Source organism: Chelonus insularis, unplaced genomic scaffold, assembly GCF_013357705.1.
Source record: "Chelonus insularis isolate UGA/USDA-ARS -01 unplaced genomic scaffold, ASM1335770v1 contig_34_pilon, whole genome shotgun sequence".
NCBI classification, from domain to species: Eukaryota; Metazoa; Arthropoda; class Insecta; order Hymenoptera; family Braconidae; genus Chelonus; species Chelonus insularis.
The window spans coordinates 268090-292869 of NW_023276514.1; the positions used below are offsets into that span (position 1 = coordinate 268090).

Here is a 24780-nt window from a genome sequence, read left to right on the forward strand (position 1 = left end):
TTACCGTTAGGAATAATGAGAATTTTCCATACTTTTTCATACAGCTAATTAATGCCATTAAAAAATTAATTGAAAAACAAAATTGATACGAATATAATGCGTATTTGGAAATGCATAAAATCAAATATCGATTATAGATTACGGTTAAGCGACTTTCTGTGATTGGGAGCACGGTACGCTTCTTAGAGATGCACTGCATTTCTAATGAGATTATTCATTGGAAAAGTTACATTAATATCAAATAACGTTAACAATTATGTCCTTAAATACAAAAAGACGAATCTTCACGTTAGTATCGTAGAATCGTGTTTGTGTTCCATTAAAGAATATTTAGAAGTTATTGAAGAGAATTTATAACCTCAAATGTAATATACATGAACAATCCAAGTTAAGTATAAGTTTATTTTTTACTCTCTATTGTCTTCATTCCTTTGATAGAGTAATGCATCGTATAGAATTGAGAAAAATCATAGTTTTTTCAAAACTTCAATGATGATTTAAAAACTGTAAAAAAGTTCAAATACTAATTTCCTTTAGTTGTCAAATAGTCAGCTCCATCAGAAAATACATGAATAAAAAGTATTGAGGAAACATTTTTTTGCCTGTATACTGATAAAAAATTATTTAATTCCGTTTTATTTTTGTCTTGGAAATACTTTTATATTTATGTTATTGATATAATCTTAATCTGCATCAGGCGCAAAGAATATTTATTAGAAATATAGTAAAAAAATATAGTCGCTATGATACTGTAAGTCAAGAGAGGAAAATGTCTTTCAACAATCTCAGAATGTGTCTTTTCACGATTAGGCATGATTAGTATAGAATAACAGAAGTGGTTAGTGGCGAGTTCAATTTATGGTTACAAGATTCTGTACTTCATTTAATGCTGCATATTATACTTGTAATTGACCACATATATGAAACATCATTGCATCCGATAATAGTTGAACGATACATTGAAATTTTTCTGTAAAAACTCATGAAACTAAAAACTGGTCTTCGGAGAAAGTAAAATATTTTATCTTCTTAATTAAGGTCGAATAAATCTGAAGGTAATTCTACAAAATCCCTCCAAGCCATAATTTCGCTGATTTTCCTACTTTAATTTCTTGTGAAAAACTTTTTATATATATATTGAATACATATGATTTAATATGTACTATGTATAAAACATAGAAGGTCATAATAATATATGGCTAGTTTTCCACATATGATCGTGAATAAACTTTTTTCAGAGCTTACAAATTACTGTTAAAAAATTACTGAATCATTTTATAATATTATTTGTTTCACAAGGTGCAGAACTCTAGGAGTATGAAACGTATCATGCAAAAATCTTGATGATGCTACATACTTCAACTCTACATAGTCTGATCTGGTAAATATCGAAATTTTTTGCAACTTACCAGGTTCAGCAAAGGTGATTATTTCCGATGTTCTTGCATAAAAATCATCTATTTCAATTTCTGTACTTCGATGACGACCGTCATTTTCAATTTTTTCAAGACTTTCAGTTGACATAATTTTTTGAGTCATTAATTCTTCGGATTCCCTATTTTCATAGGAATATTTATAACTTGTGAAAAAAAAATCACTGATGCCATCTTTGCGATGATCTTTTTCAAAATAGGTATTACGTTCACCCAAATTTTCATTCGGATGAGCTTCAGCTCGATACAGTGTTTCCAAAGCAAGATGTCGAGGTACTTGAGTCATAGTCTTATTTACATCTGGACGGTTTCTCAGTCCAAGTTTCGTCAGAATTTGGTGCTTAATTGCTTCTAATCGTAAATCATCAGGACTCGGGCTAATTTCTTTTCGTAGAATATTATGAATGTGTTGATGGGGACATCCAGGACAAATACGACGAAAATGATTTTCTTGATGTCCAAGTGCAAAATGAGAAAATAACATTAACGGAGTTAAGAACAATATAATCAGTGTAGAAAAATCCAAATATAGAGTGCAAGTTTTTTTCAAAAATTTCTCGTGTTTGATGACGAGCGGATTATAACTAAACTGCTGCTCGTCGTTTGTATTCGATTCTCGTACTTTCAAGAAGTGTATTCCAAGCATTTCGACGAAGAGTCACCTTTGTGTTCTTCGTCGCCAGCTCTGCACAATTTTTTTCCTATTGTCAATACGTTTTTTACAATGATTAGTGCTAATTGGAATAAAAAATCTTTTAAATTTTCTTTTTCCTCCTTTAATTTTATATAAAATTGTGTATCTAACTGTAAATAGAACGATGTTGAAAACACTTGGAGATGATGGCCAAGAAGAAGCATCATCGTCTAACCACCTCATTACCGTCAACTAATAAACGTGAAATTTAAATTGTTTATTTAATATTTTTGCATGCCATCGACGGCAATAGTTTTTCTACACTGATACAAATAGGTCCTCATTTAATTATTGTTTTTATTCGAAATACATGTAAAATTATTTACTAGCCACCAACCATAATTCTTGAATATTCGTTGAGGACAATGAAATTTTCTTGCACACTTTCTATGGTTTCTTGAGTCCCTACTTCTTTATCTTACAAATTACTGATGCACCATGAAGAATAAAAAAACACAAAAAATAGTTTTCATGTACGAGTCATCAACTCATATGACTATATTATAAATATTTCATGATCATTGTTGAATCAAGTAAAAATACCTCAATCCAATGATAGCTACATAAAACAAAAATCATACAACGGAAATTCACAGCAAATATTGAATTCATCACTTTGTAATATTTTAACACTTAAGATAATAAAATTTATTTCTTTCCTAATTCAACGTTACTTTGTTGATTTTTGTGACAATTAAATTTTTGTGGTATCATTGATTTTAAATAAATGACTGTTTTTTTTCTTTACAAATCTTGACCATACTTTAAAAGATGTGGTGGAAGTTAATTAATCAACACTGTCACTATTATCACTCACAGTTACATCATTTGGGAAGAGAAACAAAGTGTCAATTTAATAAATTTATTGAATGTTATTTATTTGTGTATTTATTCAATAACACAGCCGAACGAGTGTTAAATCATTTCTAGTCGAATATTGCCAGCCTATTAAGAAAATATCAATCGAAATCAACTTACAAAATAACGAATTATTAAGACACAATTGAAAACCAAAAGTGTATAGCGCGCGTGTGTCCTTCTCATAGCAAACTAGTTTCGTCTTTCTTTGAGTTATAATATTGTAGTCTAGCTTCTGTATCATAGCAATTCAAGGGTATAAGCATCGTGACAGTATAGAACAGAATGCGCATGTATTTACTAGACTTGGATTACCGAGTAATATCTTGACATTTGCGCAGAAGCATACATATCCGACTCTTATAAGGGTGGACAATCATACCAGACACATCGAAGGGTTGACTTATGAAACTCTTCAATAATGATTTCTATGTATGTATGTATGTATGTATGTATGTATGTATGTATGTATGTATATATATATATATGTATATATATATTATTAAAAAATATTAAAGGGTATTATATATACATACCCTTTAATATATATATATATGTATATACATATTCATTGTCACATGACTTTTGTTATAACGTGTATTAGTAAATATGTGTGTGTACATATTTGTATACAATTCTAAATATACATAAATTCATTTATATACATACATGTAAATAATAAGTAATCTGTCATAATAAAAATTTTATTAGAAAAAAAAGAGCACGGAAAACGAGCGAGATATTCGCAGTTGTAAACATATTGATCAGAAGACTGTTGGCTAAGTGCCACGTGGTGATTTGTATCTTAAAAGTGCTTGATTTCAATTATTTTAGGTAGACTAAATATTTATGTTTAATCACTATAGAATTTCACTCTTTCACATTATTTCGAATATTATGGTTATGGTAATTTGATTATGTAAAAAAAAAGTCAGTTCAGAAACGTCATAAGGTAAAAATAAGCTGTACTTTGTGCTATTGTAGACTTTAATCTGTTGGTTTATGAACCGATGAATCGCAACCATGGTTGAAATTTGATGGTTTTTTGATTTGATAACGGCATTTAAATGAATATCGTTGACTCGTATAAAATAAGGGAAAAAACTTTTTGAATATCTTTCAGATCAATTAGCTTTCAAGATAAAAAATCTATCAGTGCTTTTCGTCAAATGTTATAAATTTTTTTTTTTTCAACAGTAAAAGTGATGAACTATTCTAAGTCTGTATTTTTCAATAAAACCAATAAACAACCTAATAAGGGCTTTCGATGATTCTAATGAATTTTTCTGTTCCCACCGAATTGAGGTTTTTTTATTTTTAAAAATTTTTTATTTTTTTAAGACAAAATACTATCTGACAATTGTTTCTTTGGTGATTACGTGGTTTTAATGAGTTTTTTTTTTAATAAACGTCGATCATCGTAAAAATGAGTGGGCACGAAGACAGATAATTCTTGTCGATTATATACAGGACAATCGAAAGCTTCCGGTGCACATATATATACTTTCCGAAAAACGCTTTGACATGTGTAGGGAATAAACATAATATTACGATTAATTCGGAAATTCAATCGACCACAAAGAATTATTAAAAATGCATCGAAATCATTCTTTGTGAAAAAAAATTATTTTCACTGAACATCACACGTAACTATAGATAATTGGATTAACTTTTACTCAAACTATATCAACTTTTCTCGGAATTTCTAAGACCAAGAGTGATAGTATAATGACTTTTAGAATACTAGACTCTTTTAAATTAACGTCGCAAGAAGGTGTATTTATATGTTTTAATTTTTAGAGAGTGTTGACTGCAAGTCTTCATGTTTAAAAATGAAACACTACAAAATTCTAAGATAAATTATTAATACGTTAAACTCAAGAAATTGCCTTAAAACGAAATACAATATATATTGTAATTTCAAAATTCAAATGTCTGTGACTCACAATTAAACACTACGTATTCTACTGTCAAAGCCCTAAAAAATATGAAACATTGATCTGAATGTACTCAGAATAATTTGTACAAATTCCATTTAATTTCTTTTTTTTATTTTTTTCCAATAAAAATGTTTTTATTTAAATAACTGATTTCACAACTATAAAGTATGAAATCCTTTTTCTTAATTCTTTTTTTATTCATACCCAGAGGAAAGTATTAAGTACAAATTATTCTGTAAATAATGTATATTCAGGAACATTGAATAAGCAAAATGGAATTTATGTGTAAAAATAGTTACTTTTACCAACTGAAAAGTAAAATTTTAATTCTATTTAGATTAAATTACATTCAGTGTAGAGTAACAAAACATCGTAACACAATCTAGAGTGACTGTGTTATGGTGAGATTTAATATGATCTGCACGCACCTTTTTACCTGTTGTTTATGGCTTTTTAGTAAGTAATATTCTTTCACTTATATTCTCAAATTATCTTTACATGTCGATTTCGATAATATTTAATTTAAAATACTTCATTTGTATTATAAAATTTTTTAAATTCTTTCGTATATCAATACATGCTATTTATTCAACATTAGCAACAGTTTATTCCTGTTACATTATTATTAACTCTATATATGTTAGCTCATATAAACTAATCAGATGCTTTTATATAGGTACAAAACCTTTATTATTCAGTAGAAATTGAACAAATAATTCTTTTAAATAATTCGTGTGTGCATGTGTATTTGTATGTATACATGGATGTGTGTACATATACACGTGGGTGTATTTTTATCCATAAAGGAATGTGTGGGTAATAATGGAAATACACACATTCATTTTAATTTATTGAGATGGATGTTGCTAAAATTCAAAATACCATCCCGGAAAAAATATTTCAGATATTATTAGACACAATTAGATATAATTATATCTATTTCGATATAACTAGACCTAAATAGATATTATTAGACATAATTAAAAATACAAAAATATATAACTTCAGATCAAACACGATAAATTTTGATTTTGTTAGACCTTGATATATTTACATAGATATTATAAGATAAGCTTAGATATTTCAAAACTAACTCATATATTTAGAAATATAAAATGTCAGATATAATAATAGAAGTTTTGATCTTTTTAGATATATTTATACTTTAATGAATATAATTTGATCGATTTAGATATTATTAGACTAATTCTCACATTCGAGAATATAATGTCAAGTACAGCGAGATAAGTTTTTATATATTTAGATCTAATTATATCTCAATAGATATAATTAATCGATGTAGATTCGAATGTATTGCATCTCGGTAGATGTACAACATGATCAGATTAAATCTTGTCAACATAACAGGATTGAAGTTCTGCACGAAGAAAAATGCAAAATAAAAATTGTAGTCTAGCACTATAAAGTGGAAGCACTTTGTCAGTTAGGTAATTTTTTAAAAGACTTATAGAAAAATTATCAGTTTCACGAGGAAAATTGTAGTTTAGCTAATAATTTTTAATGTTTAGCACGGTAATTTTTTGGACAACGAATAATTGATAGAATTTTGAAGAAAAATTAGAGGATACAACATACATTTTATTTGCTGTCCTAGAATTTTTCTATTGCACTGAAAAACGATCGCATTCGACTCTGGGGACCCCAAAACGTGAAGATATGTCAAAATTCGGGATTCGCAAAATCGGACCCATTACTATAACTTCCCACTGGGAAGTTAATAATGTAAATAAAATTCATTGTTGGCAAAATAATTTTTGTATTTAAATTAAATAAAAATTAGAGATCAGGTTAGTAAAATTTACCGTGCCAGCACAGTAATTTTTCTATTGCTGACTGATGGATTATATAAGATTGACATCTCGCGTCCAGTTTACCGTGTCGCATGGTAATTCTTCTTGGAGTTTCCAATATTTTCTATTGGAATTTTTTTGCCGTGTATAAATACGCTCTTAATCTTTTAATATTGTAAGTTTCTAGGCTACACTATGATTGTTCAAATCAATTTCTAAAAGATAATGCTTCATAAGAAAAAAGGCAATCGAGGAAATTAGTGTCTTTGAATTAGAACTGTAAAAAATTACATAACTTTATTTTCGGAATCACAATAATTTATTCTCTTCCATTACACGTATTTACATGACTTTATTCAATTTATTGGGTCGCTTACAAATATATTCAAAAATTCTAATTACATGAGATATACATATAATGTCCTTTTTTCTAATATGTAAATATTGTATTTTCTCTGTAAATGATAAAATATGTGATACAACTGTATCAGTTTCATTATGACGGAACATTTCATGAGGTTCAATGTTAAATGGTTTAAGTATTACACTTAGTTCATTATGAATATTAATAAAAATTTGAATGGTTCCGTATATTAATTTATTATTAGCATTAATTTCAATAGCATAGCTATTACTCATAGTTGCACATAAAATCCAATAAGCATGAAATGCTCCACCCTAAAGTCGTAAAAACTGTTACAGGTAATCAATTAATTATATTTTTTTCATTTATTCTAATCATGATTAAATAATAAATTATTTGCTGGTTAACTGGGTTGATTATTCATACTTGATTTCAGTATTCATTCCTTTTTTCATGCAGATACATATTACATTGTTTATATAGTTTCTTTCTAATTTTCTTTATAGATCGTATGGAAAAAATGGCGAAATCAAAAGGATGGAAGATCCCGAATCAAAAAGAGATCGACATAGTCATGACTGTGAAGCTAAACGAAATTAAAAAAAAAATCCAAGGTCAGCGACCACAAATTAAACCTTTAGGTAGAACATTTTATATTCAATATTCATATTATTAAGAATGATACCAAATACCAAACCATACCAAATAAAATGAACATTGTTTTTTCTGATTCTAATGTGATGTTAAAAATTTAAATAGATCTTTTTATGTCTACATAAAATCAAAATATAATTTATTGAATCTACTTAGATGTAATTTTACATACTTAGATATAATTATTTATTAACTTCCCAGTGGGAAGTTATAGTAATGGGTCCGATTTTGCGAATCGCTAATTTTGACATATCTCCACGTTTTAAGGTCCCGCGAATCCAATACAACCGTTTTCCAGTGGACGTCTGTGTGTGTGTATGTACGTATGTGCGTATGTGCATATGTGCGTACGTACGTTCGGAATTATTTTTCGCCTCGATTATCTCGAAAACGAATAATGATATCGATGTGGGAGCAATTTCATTCGACGCGTAATTACGTAACTTAGAACTGAAAAAGTTTTCAGGAAAATCGGTAGAGCCATTTTTTTGGCAGAATCAAAAAACTGGAAAAAAAGGAAATTACCTGAATTTTGCAATTCATAAATTATACGATTTTTTAGACAAAATTTCTAGATCATTGCAGAAATATGAATATTTGATGATTGGAATACTTGTATGGAAATATAATGACAATATTTCATCGAAAAAAAAATTTTTAAAACACAAAATCAGCCATGAAAGAATTTTAAACTCGTGTCAGGATTGAGAAAATAGCATTAAAGACGCTACAATAGTCAATAATAATTGTTAATCGTATGAAATTGTGTCTTTAACAATTGAGCATTGTTAATAACAGATGATTATTGATCATGATGATAATTAAATAAAAAATTTTATATTGTTATAAAAAAAAAAAAATAGGTATCCATGCTATACATTTGAGTACTTCCAACGCGTAATGACATGAATGGAAACATACTTTATTCTTTTATAACAATGAAATTTGTTGTAAATAATGATAAAAAGGATCTATGAGGTATATTTGAATTCTTCTAACGCACGATTTTTTCTTTTACTGAAATGAAGTAACTAACCGCATCAAATGAATAAAAACACACTCATTCCGTTCATAACACTTCCATTTGTTATAAAAAATGGAAACGGGTTTCATCCGAGGTGTTTTTTTATTTTTTCGACTGGCAAGTTGGTCGTGTGGACCTTTCGGGTCGCACCCAGAGCGCTGCAGAGCACTGATATTTTTTAGATATCTTTAGATCAAAATTTATCTTTATCTATCAGTCTCACAATACAGATACAATTAGATCAAATTAGATCTAAAATTTTAGATATCTAGAGTAGCGGTAGATACATTCGATACCTGTAAAAAAAACGATATTTTCAAATTGTTCTACATACAAAAAATGTTTGAAATAATAAAATTGCGCCAAGTTTGACTTGCCATAATCGCAAAACCATAAAATTGTTTTTATCAGTTGTTTAATAAAAACATCACGAAAGTGTGAGTAAGAAATTGTAGATCGAATGTCTGATCAAAATATCAGAAAACATTTGATAGCATAAATCTTATTCAGAATTCTTCTTCAAGTGTTTAAAGTATCCTACTAAAGCTGCTATCATCGGACGGAAGAAAAATTTGCGCCATGTACACGTCCCAAATGACTCTGCAAATAACCAAATTCTCGTTCTTGAATAATTATTTCAAAAAATTTTGAAACACCAAAAAAATTTGAAATTAATAGGAGTGCTATGTCATCTATAAAATTGAGTCTTTTTTTTCGTTACTTTCGATGAATTGTGTGAGAAAATACTTTTTCGAATTTTCTTGAAATAATTTAAAGGGTAATTTTGTAGATAAAAATTTACGATAAATTTTTTTTGCAATCAATTTTTACTTAATCTGAAAAAGTAGCTAGTTAAAAAAAATGTCATAACACGTAGCCCAATTTTTTTAATGTTCTCTATTGATAGAAGATTTCCGAATATAATTCTGAAATCTAGTGTCCATCGGAAGGGAAATTTTTTATACAACACAAGCATGATAAACGTAACTTATCACGCTTGTAAAGCGAGATCTAAGTAATCTACTTAAATCCCTAGTAACTGAAGTACTCAATAACGCAATTATGATCAATTCCAGGTACAACACCAATCTTTTTCTGACGTGTTTAGAAAAAATAATGACAGATTAAGAAAATTTTTGAACAATTCTATGCGGTTATGTAATTTTGTTTGTTAACTGTACAGGAGTACTTTACCTTGTGTCGCTAATGAGGTACTTAGATCCATCTCTTTGGCTAGAATAATTGGCCTCGCCCCCATATACAAGATTTAAGAAAGTACAAATTTCTTTTCCTCAAATAAATGATTTTATCTATAAAGTTGGTACCACTGTAAGGTTGCTATAGTACTTGAAAAAAATTAAGTTGGTAAACAAAATGTGCATATTATTGAGGCACCAATCATAAACAAATTAATTATCAAGATGTGATAATATTGACAATGATAAATAATAATATATCCTTATGAATAAAAATTAATTCATAATAAATAAAGAGAACAGTATGATCTAGATAATGATATAATGGAAATCAATGATAAATTATCCGATAACATGATAAATATATGGAAATGATATCAGTTTTTAATTATTTATATATCATCAATGGCTTTTTTATTAACAAATGTTCATGTCTCGCGAACGGTAAGAGATAGAGCAAAAATGATGAAATGGTGAGGCAGCTTCTCTACGGGGGATCGTACTTCTTATTGTCAACCCCATGGCACATCCATATTTAACTAATTGCTAATGATTAGCAATTTAAAAAACAATTTACTTTTTTAGTCATGAGTACGGGCTTATTCATTCTTGGGGGTGTATCTACACCCTATTATTCCGAAGCGGTAACTGTGCCAGAACTATAGTACTCTAACGATTGTACTATATAACTTTTGTGCCAAACTTTAAGTTTACGAATGGTAAATGCACTATACAGTACCACATATGTATAATACACTAATACTATGATTACACGCAGTCTATCATCGAAGTTAGGATCCGTAACATCGATATTATCATCGATGTTAGTGCGCGTAAACAGCCTAACTATAGTTAATGACACATGTGTGAGATTAAATACTGAAATAGTGAATTAAAATATAAAATAGCAATTGTTTTTTATTGTAATAACGAATCGAAGTGAATAAAGAAATTAAAATAATAAGTGAAATTATGAATAAAAGGTAATAATGTAGATAAGATAAATGTAAAAAATTATTTTTCATTTATTTACGTCGGAGAAAATTATTCTTAGGTACTATTTGGATTAATGAAAAAAAAATTATTACATTTTTCTTACCGTCATAATTAATTTTTATTTATTATTACAATAAACAATGATTATCATTTACATCCCAATTCTCTATTCCAGTCTTTTATCTTACACATGAACTATAGTAATGGAATTGAGTATCATCAATGTAAGCGCAGGCCTACCATCGAGGTTGCGCGTAAACAGCTTGACAAACTAACGTCAATACCGATGTTTAGTGTGCGCGTAATCATCGCAAAAGAGTTTCGAAACTTTGACGTATACATTTTGTCGTACAGTACGGGACATAAATGCTGCGTGATTTTGTATAGGAGTATATAGGAAAATCATATGTATACCTTCAAGACATTGAACAGCATTGATGTCCGGTAGTTTACAAAAAAACGTGAAATCATACCAAAATCAGCCCTACAGACTGTAGAAAACTGTGCGCCAAGTTTAAATGACGAGGAAGATAATCTATGTTCTTAAAATGTTTCTATCGTAAATGTACATTATTTAAAACATCACAAAGAAAGCGTGAAATCATTAAACGCCAAGTATTGCATTTCGAATAATAGTCACATTTGTCAAAGTTAAATAGATTGATTGTATTTGAAATAGTTTTTAATTATATACAAGATTCAACAATCATTTTTGAATCCTAAGTCAATGGATCCATTGAGTGATGAGTAGCAGTTTCACTGTTTTATAGAAAAAAATTGTCATATATGTGAGAAGCGTATTGAACCTTTTCAATCGAGAGTTCGCGATCACTGTCAATTAACAGGAAAATTTCGTGGTCCTGTTCATCATGAGTGTAATTTGAATTTTCAAATAGAACCCATAATTCCAATTGTTTTTTATAATTTATCGAGATACGATTCATATTTTTCTATCGTATCATTATCATCATCAGATTTTCCCGGTGCTATAACTATCATTTTTATTAATAAATGAAAATATATATCATTTACCAAAGTAGTTGAAATCGATAAATATAGAAATTCAAAAAGATCAAATGATGACAATGAGGTAAAAAAGAAGGAAAATTTGAACATACAGCCGCGTTTCATAGATTCATTCCGTTTCATGAGTTCTAGTATCGATAAATTACCTAAATTTTGATGTAATAATGATAAAATAATGATGCGTAGGAGTTTCTCCGATGAAGAATCATTTAAATTAGCAATATGTAGAGGTGTATTTCTACATGAATATTGTAGTAATTGGGGAAAACTTGAAGAAAAGCAATTATCTGATAAAATTTTTTTTTCTTCTTTAAATGATTTAAATATACCCGATTATGAGTGTGCACTTGAAGTATGGTCTCACGTCAATATTAAAACATTAGGTGATTATTATAATTTATGATATAGATATAATCTCAATGACTAAAGCTATACATAGATTTAAATACAGATAAAAGAAAAGAGGCAAGAAATAATTTTGAATAAAATTTTTTCAAGTTAATGAATAATGCTGTTTTCGGAAATACTATGGAAAATGTCAGAAAACATGAATATTGTCAAACTTGTTGCAGAATGGAAAAAAGGCTATGGAGCCAATTATCACATATCTGAACCGAATTATCATTCGTGTGTAATTTTTAATGACAATTTTGTTGCGATAGAATATTTAAGAGAATAAATTTAATTTTCAATAAGCCTATATATATTAGATTCTGTACTCATGATGTTTCAAAAATTTATATTTATGATTTTCATTATAATATGTACTTCAAAAATATTCTCTTGAACCAGCTAAATTAATGCATGCTGATACTGATAGTTTAATCTATCATTTCAAAAATCCTCATATCTACAATCATATTAAACAGGTGATTGATGAATTCGATACTTCAAAGTATAAGAGAGATAATATAAAGGGTATACCTTTGGCAAATAAAAAAGTTGTTAGATTAATGAAAGATGAAAATAATGGTAAAATTATGACACATTTCATTAGTTTTAGAGCTAAAATGTATGCATTTAAGGTAATAAATGATAAAGATGAAATAAAAGCTAAAAAATTAGAAGTAGTGAGAGATAAAGTAAAAGCTAAAGGAGTAAAGTTATCTGTGATGAAAACGATTACATTTGATCATTATAAAGAATGTTTATTTAATGACAAAAAATATCTCAAATTTAGCATCATATAGCTAGTGTAAAACATAAAGTAAGTACAATTTCTCGAATAAAAATAGCTTTAAGCGCAGAAGATGATAAGCGAATGGTGCAAGAAGGGAAAACTGATACATTTCCATGGGGTATAAGAATGATAATATTGCAATCACATTGAAAACATGGGGAAATAGGGAAAATTGGGGACAGCCTCTCTGTCTTTCCCTCCTGCTGCCTTTTCTTCTTCTTTTTCATTTTGTACTTTCGTATTTTCTATCATTTTATGCTTTAAATTATTTATAGGGATTAGTCTTTTCATAGCTTTTAATATTGCTTCAACTCCTTTGGTTTGATTGATCCCTTTACGTTTCTTTTTGTTTTTGTTATCGTTATAAATAGAAAAAATATCCATCTTCTGACGATTGAATTCTCTCTTTTTCGAGGCGGCATATTAACTTTCACTCATTGATATATTTACATTATCATTGCTCAATAATAATATTTTAGGAGAAACTTTTTTTACTTTTAAGTCGATGCCATGGTATTACTACTGGTTCAACGAATTCATTTAATGAACATTCACTGTTATTTTTTCCACGCTTAACCTATTAATGCCAAAGATTGTCAATTTCATGTCTTGTCTTTGAGCTTAAATCTTATACATGTAACTAAGTAGTAAAGTCATAAAAAAATGATTTTCCGTGGTTTCCGCTTTACTGAGTCGAATCCCGAAGTCAAAATTTAGAAATTTTGACCACACAATTAAATATGGCGGCTTTTGTACAGGAAAATGACAAAAAATTTCTCGATTTCAAAAATCATGATTTTTTTTAGGCATGTAACGGACGATAATTAAAAATTTCCGTCAACCATCGGTGCATAAAATTATTTGGGTTTGAGAAAAAATGTTGATATTTACATGTTATTGACTATTTTTTTTTAAATATGGCGGCTAAGACGCAATAAACTCCGAAAAATATACATTCTTTGCGATTATTTTTTTTTTGTCTTATCATTCTTAGTTTACGATAAGTTCATATAGCGTAAATTGACTTTCCCAACAATTTCCAATGAAATCTCAAATTTTAAAAATGGCGTATTTAATATGGCAACTGAGAAACAGAGTAAATTTACTGTTTTTCTTAATTTTCAGAAAATTCTCGTACTTGTATGGATGTAAAGCATATCTTCTATAATTTAAAATAAATCTAAACCGATGGCGGCTCTAAAAAGGCTACGAATTGGCCATTCCAACGATTTTATAAGCATTTGCTAAATTACGTAGGCATTTAATAAATATATAGCGCATTTCTCACAATTTCTGAAAAATAAAATTCAATGAATAGTAATAGAAAAAATTGGTTTTTACAATTGTTGAGGAAAGTTACCTATACAATCACTATTCTCAGATAATTTCAAATCTTATGGTCTGAACTCCATCTCGATAATGACTGAGTGTGTAGATTTAAATATCAGCACTATAGTTTTAATTGAGTTGAATAATGACTGGTAAGAGAGAAGCATCTACAAGGAGCGGGAATACTAAAAAAAATCATCAATAATTTACCCGTTAAATTACATATCAAAACAATTAAAAAAAAAAATTGATAAAATTACCAAATCGAGCACTTTCTTATTTTGATTCGTTACAGTATACAGAAAAATTGAAAATACCATTGTTGAGGAGTAATCAATTCTTAAGTTTGAATTATCAGCTAATAGGAACTTCGGCGGCCATCTTGTTACTAGGTCGATAACCAATCGACCAAATAATCAATATTTCTTAATCTAGTCACTCATTTGTCTAATTTTCAGTCTCCATCTTGACCAAGGAAATCCTTTTCGCCATTCTTTTTCTGTTCTCGTTCATGTGTACACGACATTCCAATTCCGTTCGCTAAAATCTTTTGTGTGTCAATTATTAGTTGTAGTATATTTCTGAACGTACAAGATCATTCATATTCTTATTCTATAACCGAATGAAGTAGTATTTTTAGACAATTCACGGTAAATCTATTTAAATAAATCAAATTCACATTGAATTGCTCGATTCCGGCACAATCTTCCCTATCCTTAAACGGTTAGGCTAATTCAAAAGTTGACTTTTGTCAACAACCATATTTTCGGAATGTTTTTATGAGAAATAATTTACCACCATCGGAACCTTAGAAAAATGAATCAGCAATTGTCAATTTAGATAATAAAGATAGATTTGGAACTCATTGGGTGGCGTATAAAAAAAAGGCAAAAAAGTTGTAATCTTTGATAGTTCTGGTGATTTGCAACCACCCAGAGAACTTGTAAATTATTTTAATGTTAATCATATATTATATGATTATAAAAGAAATCAAGATCATAATACAACTAACTGTGGACGTTTATGTTTAGAATTTTCTAAATTGCTAGCTATGAATCTGACGGATGAAAAAATTTTTATTTTATTTGCATTCAAAGTATTATAGGGCAAACATTATGGCTGATTCTTTGATATGAACACTTACTGGAAATTGATCATTATTGGTGGTTCCGAATTTTTCTCCAATTGAATTATAACCTACAAAAAATTACGCACTTACGTAGAGGAAATTTTATGGAAAGAGGACTGTTCATTGTAATAGATTGTTCAAGACAAAATTTTTTTTAAAAAAGTCTTACATATATTTTAGGATAAGAGGTTTCCTTGTCATAGAAATAATTCAAAAGCATACATATCATTAATCTTAGAGTTAATTCAAAAGTGAAAAAGAAATGATATACAATATTTGAGATATTTTTCAATACATATTTATGAAACATTAGCATATACATTTTTCAAAAGCATATTCATTGAATATTTCCGAAATGAAATTGATTAAAAGCGTAAACCTCCTTCTTAGGACAATGAGTAATTCTAGGAGTTGATTCACCCCTACGAACGTCTAATTCATCATGCTGAAGACAATCTAATGTTTCCATTATTTCAAATAAGTCCAGACGTTGTTCCTGCAATTGATTATATTGTAAAATGTGTGAATGTCTCCATCTATGGATTGATTGATTAACGACAATCAGTTATTTAACGACGATTGCTTGACGATTAGATTGTTTATAGCAACGAGGGGAAAGTTAGTTTATCTCCAGTTTTGGACTAAGACTAGCTAACATTAAATGACTTGTCTTCGATTCTGCATTTTAATCTGTCACTTTTAATAAACTAACTTTTAATATTAGTTGTTCTCATTCTTTTATTTTGCATTTTGTGTCAGAAGTGATTTTTCTTACGTGTCAAGATATTTTATTTGTGTATGTGATATTATTGAAATTTTGAAAAATGCCAAGAACACCTAACAGTCAAATAAGGAGAGAAACAAAGAGAACTCGTTCTGATGATTGTGTTGAGGAGGAAAATTCGTCAAATGGTGGATTGTTGGCTTTGGAGATGCGGATCAACAGATTAGAGAAACAGTTTTCGCAAACAAAATTAGAGATGAATGGGATGCTACAAAATTTATTGAGAGAGATAAAATTGTTGATTAATAGTAATTATTCTATTGATATGGTTTTACTTCCAAAAATTAAAAAATGAGTTTCTGCTCAAAATCAAGAAAATTTTAGTAGAAGAAATTCTAATATTAATTTAAATTTTTCTAAAAAATTTAAATGTTGGTTGTGTGGTGAAATTAGCCACAGAAAACAAGAGTGTGAATTTCCTTGCAAAAAATAATTTACGGAAAATTAATTCATAACCTTTTTCAGATAATTTTAGAAATCATATTAAGTAGTTTCTATTTTTATTTTAAAAATCTATTAATTAGTATTTTGCTCGAAAAAATCGAAGTAAATGTCGAATGGTCATTTGTTTATAGCAACGAGGGGAAAATTTGTTTATCTCCAGTTTTGGACTGAGACTAGCTAACATTAGACGTCTTGTCTTTGATTCTGTAGTGCTGAAAATAAAGATATTTTATTTTTTATAAAACCTGACTCCCATTTGCTCTGTTCCGGCACAATGATCCCTATCCTTAAACGGTCAGGTTAATTCACAAGTTGAGATTTTCTCAACATTTTATTGGTCCTTCGAGCCGGATCAGAGCTCTCGGTTTGAATTGTTTAATTTTTGGTGCTATCAGTGTACCTTCCTCTGACAATCAAGTGTGTGAGTGTTCAAAATGGCCAATCAACCCAAGAAGAGTGAGGACCAAAAGTCCTCTAAAACTCAACCAAAAATCACATTCAGCCTTGACGACAGTCAGGAGGAGTTCGGGAGCCCAGAAGAGCAAGTTGATGAGCCAGATTTTCAGCCACAACGGAGGTCAACTACTGAGAGTACCATCCAGACAATCACCTCACCGAATCCAGGTCTATCCATTCAATTGACCTTCAAAATTAGGTCTCAAATGGCTCGGCTACGTTCAGCCCAGTCATTCAACTCATTCACTCAACAAATCACGGATCAACAAAAGACGATTACCAAGGAAGAAAGACTCTTACTGGAATAACAACTCACAGCATTGCACTAGTCCTTCAATTCAGAACATCAAATGCTTAAGGAGGTTCGGCCACCGTCCCAGCTTCATCATTCGTACATTGTGGAGGATGTCTTTGAGACATTCAACGAATCAGTCTTAGACTTCTTCATGATATCTGCTAAAGTAGCTTCCAAAGAACCTTCAGTACAAACAACATCAACCAGTGGTGCATCTGACGTAGCACAAGCATTAGCCCGACTCCCTAAGCTGTCAGTGTCCAAATTTTATTGAACCAGTGCCTCCTGGTTGTCATTTAGAGATCAATTTAAGTCCATGATAGCCAATCAACCCGGTCTGGATGATGTAATCAAGTTTAATTATCTTAAATCAGCTCTTTCAGGTCCAGCTCTCTCTCTCTGGTAGAGAACCTTCCTCACGCAAAGAATCATTCACAAAAGCATGGGCGACACTCAAATCCAGGTACGAGAATCGCAAGAGACTCATCAATGTTCACCTGGAAAAACTCTTCAGCCAGTTTGTTAAGTCTAAAAGAGCTGCGCTGCATTCAGCTAAGATCTCATCGTTAATCACAATAGTGGACAACTCATTAGATTCACTTAAGTTATTGGGACAATCAACAGAGAATTGGGATACGATTCTCATTTTTCACATTCTCAAACATCTTGATCAACATACTCGTGAGCTCTAGGAAGCTCAGGATAATGATCTTGAGCGAATGCCTACATACTCGGAGTTCCATGACTTCCTATTGGCTCGGATTCGTACTTTGGAGAAACTGGAGCCATGCGTCAAATCAGACAATCAACAACGCTCATCCCATTCAACAACGAGTGAGCGTAGATTCATTTGTGACTGCTGTAATGGTGGTCACTTCATCGTAGTCTGCCCAGAGTACAGGGCTTTGCCTCTCGAACAACGATTGAGGACTGTAGACAGTAAAAAACTGTGCAGAAACTGTCTTGAAAGACACAACACACCGGCTTCCACCAACAAGAACATATGTCAGGAGTGCAACTCCGAACACCATACAATGTTCCATTCACTACTCTTCAGACAATCATCAGGCAGCAGCAATCAAGCGTCTTCCAGGACACAATCATCATCAGACACTCAGCCTTCAACTTCACAGCAGTGAGGAGACGAAGCAGTTCTCGAAAAACATTCAAACAATTCACAGACATTTAAGCTTGCCGATGGACTTGCTCTGGGGGGTCAAACTGACTGGATGACCTTCGCATGTGAAGTTTCGGCCTCAGGAGGGTTGAGGGTTTAGTTGGAATGGTCCAAAGGACAAGTTTAGAAGCAGCACAATCATCTGGGATAATGAAAAGGTCAGAATGACCACAAGACAATCAATCAACATTCAACAAGTAGTGCTAATAGTACACAAAATCAACACTTAAGTGACGTTGATTCAATTCAACCTAGCAGACAATCATCGTTGAGAGCAATCTGTTCTAGTCAAACAATTCCAAATTATCTACATAAAGATCATTCAACGCTGGTAGCAACAGCAAAAGTCAGAGCCAATTCACATTCAGGGAGTTGCATAGCACGAGTGCTTATTGATCCTGGATCAGAGCTAACACTAATCACAGCTCAACTAGCCAATCTGCTGCGACAGAGAAAACACCATCAGACAATCAACATAAGAGGAGTGGGCAGCTTTAAGCTCACTCAAACAAAAGGTGCAATATTCTGCGAGCTACAATCATTATTATCCAGTCATTCAGTATACATTCGAGCTCACATAATGAAACAGTTGACAGCTTTAATTCCAAAAGTGCCATGTAATTATCCCAACAATCATTGGCCTCATTTCGATGGATAAACACTAGCTGATCCAACATTTAACATTCTACAATCAATAGACGTTCTACTTGGAGCTGACTTGGATGGACAAATCATCAAACAAAATATCATATATTATTCTCCAACAGCTCCTATAGCTCAACGTTCGATCTTTGGTTAGCTAATTCTTGGTCCAGTAGCACTAAATTCATCAGTCAATCACTATCATATTCATCATGCTAAAACAATCAAAAACCATAAAGACATTTAAGAGTTGCTAACAGAATTCTGGGTCCAAGAAGAAGTTCCTATGTCAAATCAACATCAATTATCATTTTTGGACCAACAGTGTGAAGATTTCTTCAACTCAACTCACTCTAGACACTCATCAGGACGATACATTGTCAGAATTCCACTCATCTCTTTACCTGCAGCTCTTGCAGACTCCTATACAACTGCGTATCGATGCTTGAAACGTCAGTTGAGGAGTTGAACCAACGAGACTGAATACAGCAATCTCTAATCAAGATTCTCAGGACATTCATCCATACTTTCTCCCTCATTATGGGGTATTAAGACCAAGTAGCACTACTACCAAGCTCAGAGTAGTCTTCAATAGATCCAGCCCGACGGCAACTGGAATCACATTGAATGACATCACTCATACTGGAGCAAAAATTCAATGAGATATCTTTGACGTACTTCTTTGAGTTCGTCAACATCAAACGTATTCGCAACTGACATAACAAGAATAGATCGTCAAATAATGGTTCATCAAGAAGATTAGAAGCTTCAACAAATTCTTTGGCTGGACAATCACAACAAAATCATTCCATATCAACTCACAACAGTAACCTACGGCACTAGATCGGCTCCTTATGTAGCAGTTCGCGGGTTACTGCAATTAGTAGAAGACGAAGGCCATAAATATCCAAAGGCAACTCAGACAATCATAAAAAGCAGATATGTCGACGACATATTTGGAGGAGCAGATTCTCCGAAAGAATTAATTAAGTTGCTGAGGAACTAATCAACTTGTGCAAGGCGGGCTTTCCCCTCACAAAATGGCAATCAAACAGTCAATCACTTCTTCAAAAAACTTTACAATTATCAGTCAATCAACAAATAATCACCTTCGAAGACTGCACGACAAAAATTCTTGGATATCAATCGAATCTAAGCTCAGACACATTCACATTTTCATCAAAATCAGTCACTCATGAGTCAACATATTCAAAACGCCTCATTCTTCCAGAAGTAGCTTAAATTAATGATCCTTTGGGGTTCGTGTCACTAATCACAATCAGAGCTAAGATGCTCGTTCAAGAACTCTGGTTACACAACCTTAGCTGGGACGAACCAGTCCCACAATCAATCATCAATCGCTGGCTGATCATCAGAGAAGAATTCACTCAACTTCATGAGATCTCACTTCCACGATGGATTCACACAACCAGACATTCAACTGTAGAAATTCATAGATTCTCTGATGCTTCACAGCTTGCGAGCTGCAGCAATCTACTTTAAAGTCAATTTACTGTCCACAGGGCCCAAAATAACACCCATCTGTATAAAAACTAAAGTAGCACCAATTAAACAAATCACGATCCCCAGGCTATAGTTAACAGCTGCGATAATTCTAGCGAAACTCACGAAGTATGTTCGAACTACACTCTACCGAGTGAACATACATTTAATTCACTTACGGACGGACTCTTCAATCACTCATTCATGGATCAATTCAAATGCAGGCCGCTGGAAGAACTTTGTCAGGAACAGAGTAGTGAGAATTTAAGAACGACTTGCGGACGCGCACTGGCACCACATTTCTGGCAAGGAAAATCCAGCAGACTGTGCTTCAAGAGGCATTACAGCCAATTAATTAAAAGATTACTCGCGATGGTAAAGGGGACCCACTTTGTCAGTTGGAAATCAAGAAAACTAGCCAGTCAATTCACGACCAGCTGACGAGGCTAGCAACTTAGAAGCTCGTCCTCGAATTTCACTTATAGCAGCAATTCGAGACACAATCATTTAATGGGACTTGGTTTACAGATATTCTACACTCAACAAATTACTTAGAATGACCGCTTTAATCATAAACTTCACTTCAAGACTTCAACATTCACCAGTTACCAGTCCTTTAGCATCAATCACAACAGCTGACATCGAAAAGGCCGAGAATCTTCTGGATAAAGTCTACTCAAGCAGCACATTTTCACCAAGAAATCTGGACTTTATCCAACAATCAACATCTTCCCCCAAACCATTCATTCAACAGACTCACAGCATATGTTGACTCAGAAGGAGTTCTACGAGTAGGAGGACGACTTCAGCATGCTTAGTTGAGTCACGATTCAAAACATTAATCAATTCTTATTGTTAGACATTATCATTCCACCACACTACATGGTAGCACTCAACTTACTCTCACAACAATCAGACAACGTTACTGGATCATGGGTGGAAGAGTTCCAGTAAAAACATTTATTCTTCGGTGCATCGAATATGCTCGACAAAGAGGCATAAGAGCACAACAACTCATGGGCCAATTGCCACAATTACGTATCACTCCTTCACGGCTATTATCTCATACTGGCATAGATTATGCTGGACCATTCACAATTAAAACATCATCAAGCAGAGGAGCCAAGACAAGAAAAGCTTAGGTCTGTGTATTCGTTTGCATGTCAACTTCTGCAGTTCACTTGGAAGCAGTTAGTGACTATTCATCTGAAGCATTCATTGCTGCCTACAGGAGATTTACCTCTAGACGAGGATTATGCCTGACAATCTATTCTGACTGTGACAGAAATTTCATAGGAGCTGGTATAGAACTCAAGAAACTATTCACACAATTCACCAGAGAACATGAGGTCATCTCTAGATTCATCATCACCAACGGCACTCAATGGTCATTTAACCCACCTGCAATTTTTGATTTTTTACTTTATTACTTAATTACTTTCTTGTGTTGTATAGATTTTTCGCTATCTTTGAAATCTGTATACGTAAAATTAATGTTTAACATTCATAAAACCTAACAAAAATAATTTTTAATTGTTTACATTATTATTTTTATGAAGTTTGTTGATTCTTCTACGTACACCGCTACGATTTTTACTATACGAAAGTTAAAGAAAATAATATATTTTCAACATTAACGTAACAATACATTAAGTTGATGAAATATATTGTTGAATGATTTAATTAAATTAGCTACAATATTTGTAAAAATTCCTTTCTGGTCAAATGAATTTTACCGGAATTTATCGTAAACCTCGAGTTTCTATTGACGAGATATTTCAAGTGAATTTTGCTTGACTCGACGATCATCCATATAAGTGAAGGAGTTTCTAGTATTTTCTAGAATTCTAGCAATACTGCTATTATAATGGAAATAAAACACAAAACACCTTTTTAAGGCAGTTATTTCACTGAGTACATTTTCTTCGGATTCTTTCGAAATTTCGACAGATTATTATTGAAGTAATTTTTCACCGATATGTGCAGACTAAAACTCATGTACAAAATAGTCCTAGAGGTATTTAATTCCCAAGTTCGCTTTTTTTGCGACTCTTATACAAAATCTACTATCTGATCATACGATACACTCTAGCTTAGACTTCTTACTACTAGTAATGTCGAGAAACAACTACTTTGAACATCTTATCATACAACAAAGTTTATGTGTATTCTGGTAATTTAGCAAAAATTGAACAGCTGCAACAGCAGCAGCAACCACAACAAAAACCACAACAACCGCAACGAATTGATCCGAGCCAGAATATTTTTGCATTTTTTTTACGTGAGGGCCCCCGGGGTTATAAGATGTTTCTGTCCTTAAGATATGTCGCGTAACAACGGGGGCAGATTGTAGATCATAGTAGTCTGAATGTGGGCACGTCGAACACGCCGAGCGCGAGACGCGTTAGCGAGCGCCGATCAAAGCGGAAAAAGTTGGTACTACGGGAGGCCAAATTCTATGCTCTGTGCCTGGGGCTGCAAAGTCAAAATATGACATGTAGGCCGAAGTACAACTGGCCATTTGAGGTCAGACTCGACTGTAATTACTCATAATAAACAATCATGCTCGTTTACTATTCATACTTACTTCAACAATCGAGCTTTTTTGTATAGTATAGTTTAAGCCGCTTATTGTTAATGCAATGTATAGTTTGAGGACACAACGTTCCTACGTTATATCTAATGGCACATAAACTTTTAATTGTTAGTAAATAGAAATTCTCAAAATAGTGCATTGTAGTCTAATCCAGTGTACAGAAAAGAATGCTTACCCATGAAACGAACTTTCAAATCAAGAACGGAGATTCTAACCGACTTTTCTCAAACTATACGTTAGACATGTTTATATATATACATCAATATCAATCAACTTGTCGCAGTTTAAGAAAACATGAAAATGATTTCAGGATAACAATTGCTACTTCTGCAACAGCAGCATCAAGCCCAACTCCAACTCCAACAACTACAATTGCAGCAGGAGCAGCAGCTACAACAACTGCAGTACAAGCTACAACTTTAACAGCAAAAGCCCTGGTAACAGCAGATTGCGCAACTGGAACAACAGCTACATCGTGGTGAGCGACCTGCACAGCCGAATCGCAATCGTAAGTTGTTATACATGTATGTTATCACAACTTAACAAAAATAATTAGATATAATTGTAAAAAATTTCATGTAATTGAACACAATTATATACAAAGTTTAGATGTACGTTCTCATAATATAACAAAAAGTTAAAAAATTATCTACGTTATATAATATTTCGTAATAAATCTTATACAATGAGACTTCATTGTGATGTTGAATGACAAGAATAAATAGTTAATACTCAATTTGGCATTTCAGGGTACAATGCAGCAGGTCGTAGCCGAGCAATGTGGCGTGGTAGAAGAGGTGAAGGAAGGGGGCGGGTGACTAAACCTGTAATCAATAAATTTTACGGACGCCATTTCCATGATCATTAAACTTGAGTTATTATTTATCTTTCAATGATACATTATTTTCGATCCTTTTCCGTTATCCTTGCAATCTTCTTTCCAGAAAATATGTTTATTAACGATAAGTAACTCGCAATATACGCCATTGCATATTCTACATCATAATTTCAACAAAATGAGTGACTCAGGCCAAAAGGCACTTAAAATTCTACTTGACGAAAGTCATAAATAATCGGGTCAAATTTCTTCCAAATATTAGACGTTCTTTCGTTTATGGCGGAACTTATCAATCTGTTATATTTAGAGGAAAAAATCTAAATAGTTCCTTGTCAAACTAGTTGAGTGAAATTTTTATTTGCTGAGCAGTTAGTCTTTGTTGATCGTTCAAGCTATTCATTGGTTTGTAGA

At 31.7% G+C, this 24780-nt stretch overlaps 2 protein-coding genes across 3 annotated transcripts in view; one reads left to right on the forward strand and one right to left on the reverse strand.

Moving 5' to 3' along the window:
• Actbeta (Activin-beta) overlaps window positions 1–3226 on the reverse strand; it is a 217021-nt gene extending 213795 nt beyond the window's left edge. The window contains exon 1 of the mRNA XM_035082687.1: window positions 1410–3226. Within this exon, the coding sequence (XP_034938578.1) occupies window positions 1410–2079 (670 nt within the window). The 5' untranslated portion in view covers window positions 2080–3226. The remainder of the gene's footprint in view (window positions 1–1409) is intronic.
• A 9025-nt stretch (window positions 3227–12251) lies between these two features.
• LOC118066575 (uncharacterized) lies at window positions 12252–24389 on the forward strand. 2 transcript variants are annotated; one of them, XR_004690274.1, is made up of 3 exons: window positions 12252–12379; window positions 23842–24039; window positions 24281–24389. XR_004690274.1 is itself a non-coding variant. In XM_035082692.1 (3 exons), the coding sequence occupies exons 1-3, from the start codon at window positions 23426–23428 to the stop codon at window positions 24347–24349; spliced, it is 303 nt and encodes a 100-aa protein (XP_034938583.1). In that variant the 5' UTR covers window positions 23366–23425; the 3' UTR covers window positions 24350–24389. The 2 variants fall into 2 exon arrangements, 1 of the variants encoding a protein (XP_034938583.1); XM_035082692.1 differs by lacking the exon at window positions 12252–12379 and adding an exon at window positions 23366–23461.
• The last annotated feature ends 391 nt before the right edge of the window (window positions 24390–24780 follow it).

What these genes read in the sequence shown, in the direction of transcription:
- LOC118066575 (XM_035082692.1), top strand. Translation starts at nt 23,426, where the DNA reads ATGACATGTAGGCCGAAGTACAACTGGCCATTTGAG. An exon ending in AGTACAACTGGCCATTTGAG is followed by an intron (nt 23,462 to 23,841) that starts GTCAGACTCGAC and finishes AAATGATTTCAG; the next exon opens with GATAACAATTGCTACTTCTG. An exon ending in TGCACAGCCGAATCGCAATC is followed by an intron (nt 24,040 to 24,280) that starts GTAAGTTGTTAT and finishes TTGGCATTTCAG; the next exon opens with GGTACAATGCAGCAGGTCGT.